The 2,925-nt window shown below is 46.8% G+C and overlaps 1 protein-coding gene across 1 annotated transcript; it reads left to right on the forward strand.

Moving 5' to 3' along the window:
- The first annotated feature begins 686 nt into the window (after nucleotides 1–686).
- LOC107704872 (POU domain, class 3, transcription factor 1-like) lies at nucleotides 687–2,251 on the forward strand. The gene has a single exon (XM_016507890.1). It carries the CDS (start codon nucleotides 725–727, stop codon nucleotides 1,829–1,831), a length of 1,107 nt encoding a protein of 368 aa, XP_016363376.1. The 5' UTR covers nucleotides 687–724; the 3' UTR covers nucleotides 1,832–2,251.
- The last annotated feature ends 674 nt before the right edge of the window (nucleotides 2,252–2,925 follow it).

The raw sequence follows: 2,925 nt of genomic DNA on the forward strand, positions 1-2,925 counted from the left end.
AGTGTTTTCTATAGGCTCGGTGGTAGATTGTTAATGCATTCATGCATAATGATGCGATTGTCTCGTATGTTACAGAGTGGGCGGTCTGTATTTCTGTATGATGTTTAATTAATTCGATGCATGGTTCTGTGATTGTGCATTCGTGTGCTACTTCAATAACACGATCATCGTAAATAATTGTGCATGTGGATAACAATTAAATGATATTGCTGTATAAACATCTTTTAATGTACCTACATACTGATCTTCATCTTTCTCGTGGGTGGCTCCTGAGATACTTTAGAATACTAATCTACTTGCAAAGAGGACAGTTACTAAAAGAGGCAACGCAAGACGGGTCATTCTTCCACCCCACCAAAAAGAGTACCACACTCCCCCACGTGGTTATTTGCAAAACAACCCTCAAAGCCCAATAATTTCCAACGGTTTTGCTGCTTACGCTCTCTTGACTAACGGGGAGAGGAGAAGAAAGGGAAAAAAGGGAAAGCGTCTAGTGAAAGCGGCCAATTGCGAGTAACTGGGATCAAGGCGCCCGGCAGCCAACCAAGCGGCCCGCGAGAGGTAATAAGGAAACCTGGTGGGCTGTAGTCGGCGAGGAACCAATGCACGCGCAGGGGAGGCGTGTCTTTGCTCTTCCCTAAGACCTCCCAGAGCAGGCTGTTGCGTTTTGGGCTCTAAAGCTCAAAGATCTCCGAAGTGCTTGTCAGTTTTCTAAATCGGAGCCATGGCGACAACAGCTCAGTATATTCCGCGGAATAACTCATTGCCTTCGAACCCGCTAATGCATCCGGATTCGGACAGGATGCACCAGGGGACGACCTACAGAGAGGTGCAGAAAATGATGCACCACGAGTACTTACAAGGGCTAGCGACCAACACGGGACATCCGATGAGCCTAACGCACCACCAGTGGCTGCCCACCTCCAACACCGACTGGACCAGCGGCACCCACATCGGACAAGCAGAGCACAACAAAGGCAGCGTGCAGAGCAGAGAAGATCTGGGGAACGGCTATCACAGATCGCATCTGGTCCACCAGCCGACGCAAAACAGCCACCACGGATCATGGGCGCCGACCACAACGCACCACTTATCCCCGCTCTCGCCCGCCTCCAACGGTCACCAGTCGCTGGTCTACTCTCAGACGGGCTACACTATGTTAAGCCCCCAGCCGTCGCTGCACCACGGCTTGCGGGACCCGCTCCACGACGACGCGGGGAGCCATGATAACCAGATGGAGTCACCTCAGCAGCCGTTCAGCCACCATCAGGACCACTCGGACGAAGACGCCCCAAGCTCCGACGACCTGGAGCAGTTCGCCAAACAGTTCAAGCAGAGGCGCATCAAACTTGGTTTTACGCAGGCGGACGTGGGCTTAGCGCTGGGCACGCTCTACGGAAACGTCTTTTCCCAGACCACCATCTGTAGATTTGAGGCTCTGCAGCTGAGTTTCAAGAACATGTGCAAACTTAAGCCTCTGCTTAACAAATGGCTCGAGGAGACAGATTCAAACACGGGCAGCCCCACGAATTTGGACAAGATTGCAGCACAGGGCCGGAAACGAAAGAAGAGGACCTCCATCGAAGTCGGAGTCAAAGGGGCACTGGAGAACCATTTCTTGAAGTGCCCCAAGCCCTCCGCCCACGAAATCACCAGTTTAGCTGGCACTCTGCAGTTGGAAAAAGAAGTTGTGCGTGTGTGGTTTTGCAACAGAAGACAGAAAGAGAAAAGAATGACACCGGTGGGGGTCCTTCATCCAACAATGGAGGACGTATACTCGCAAGCGGAGACACCCCCTCTCCATCACACGCTACAGAGTCCTGTCCAGTGACTGCTATAATAAACAGTGTCCTTGTTTGAAAAGAATCTACGATGGATTTTGTTTATCCCCTTTGTTTGTTTAGGCCTATCCCAAGACATCAGAGACAGAAAGTTTAGGAAGAGTTCGCTGACAGTGAGCGGACAGCTTACGGGACGCCAGTAATTCTGAATAACGTGAAAATGCGTTAATAACCGCGCCAGCTTCGCGCGCATTTATCAAATCAGTACCCGTGTTTACGAAAATCGTATCGTTTGTGCCACTCTGGAAAAATTCGATCCTTTCACTGCCGATCAAAGGGAGCTACGAGCCACAAAAAGGGCAATGTCTCCTTGGACAAAGGAGAGGGGACAGTGATTCTATTAAAGCGAGTAACCAGATTAATGATCACAATGATTTATCTGATATTATTTGTGTTGTTTACTTTATTTGGAATGTTTTAACGTTAAGATCTTTTTTTTTTCTGTCTAGCGAGTATTTTACATTAATTTCAACTAAGACAGATGAAATTCGTGATGTAAAGAACAGGCACTTCGTCAAAACCTCCAAAACAAGCAAGTGCACCAGAAACTGTTTACAATGATCATTGCTTAGCATCTGATACCGTCTAAAGATGCATAGACGTTAAAATGGCAACATGAATACACTGTCTGAAACAATATTTAGTCATATTGAGTTCTACTGCTTTCATTTTTTTCCCTCTTTGCATGAGGCACTTATAATGTTATTTTATTTTATTTCACAATGTATTTGTTCGAGGTATACGACATTAATGCTTTGGTTGTTTACGGTTTTCTTTTCCAATTTCGTGTTATTTTGAACCGGCACTATTCCAGCAAGTCTGCTCCCGCTGAACATATTGAGAGTGATGCGTCAAAATGAAAAAGAAAGAAATATCTCAGGTAATTTTCAGTGCCCAAAAATCGTGCTGTACTCTTATTCTTCTTGAATATTGGCCAACTCTTGACACTCTCTATGTCAGCTGTGCCCGTTTAGTTTATGTTAATGACATTTTGCATCCTACTCATGAGCCTGGACAAGGCGAAAAGTAGTTGTTGTAGTGAATAAGGGATGTGTTTTCGGGACTTCTTTTCAGGATTGGGGAA

The sequence above is a fragment of the Sinocyclocheilus anshuiensis genome, unplaced genomic scaffold (genome assembly GCF_001515605.1).
Source record: "Sinocyclocheilus anshuiensis isolate Anshui unplaced genomic scaffold, SAMN03320099.WGS_v1.1 scaffold702, whole genome shotgun sequence".
Classification (NCBI taxonomy): domain Eukaryota; kingdom Metazoa; phylum Chordata; class Actinopteri; order Cypriniformes; family Cyprinidae; genus Sinocyclocheilus; species Sinocyclocheilus anshuiensis.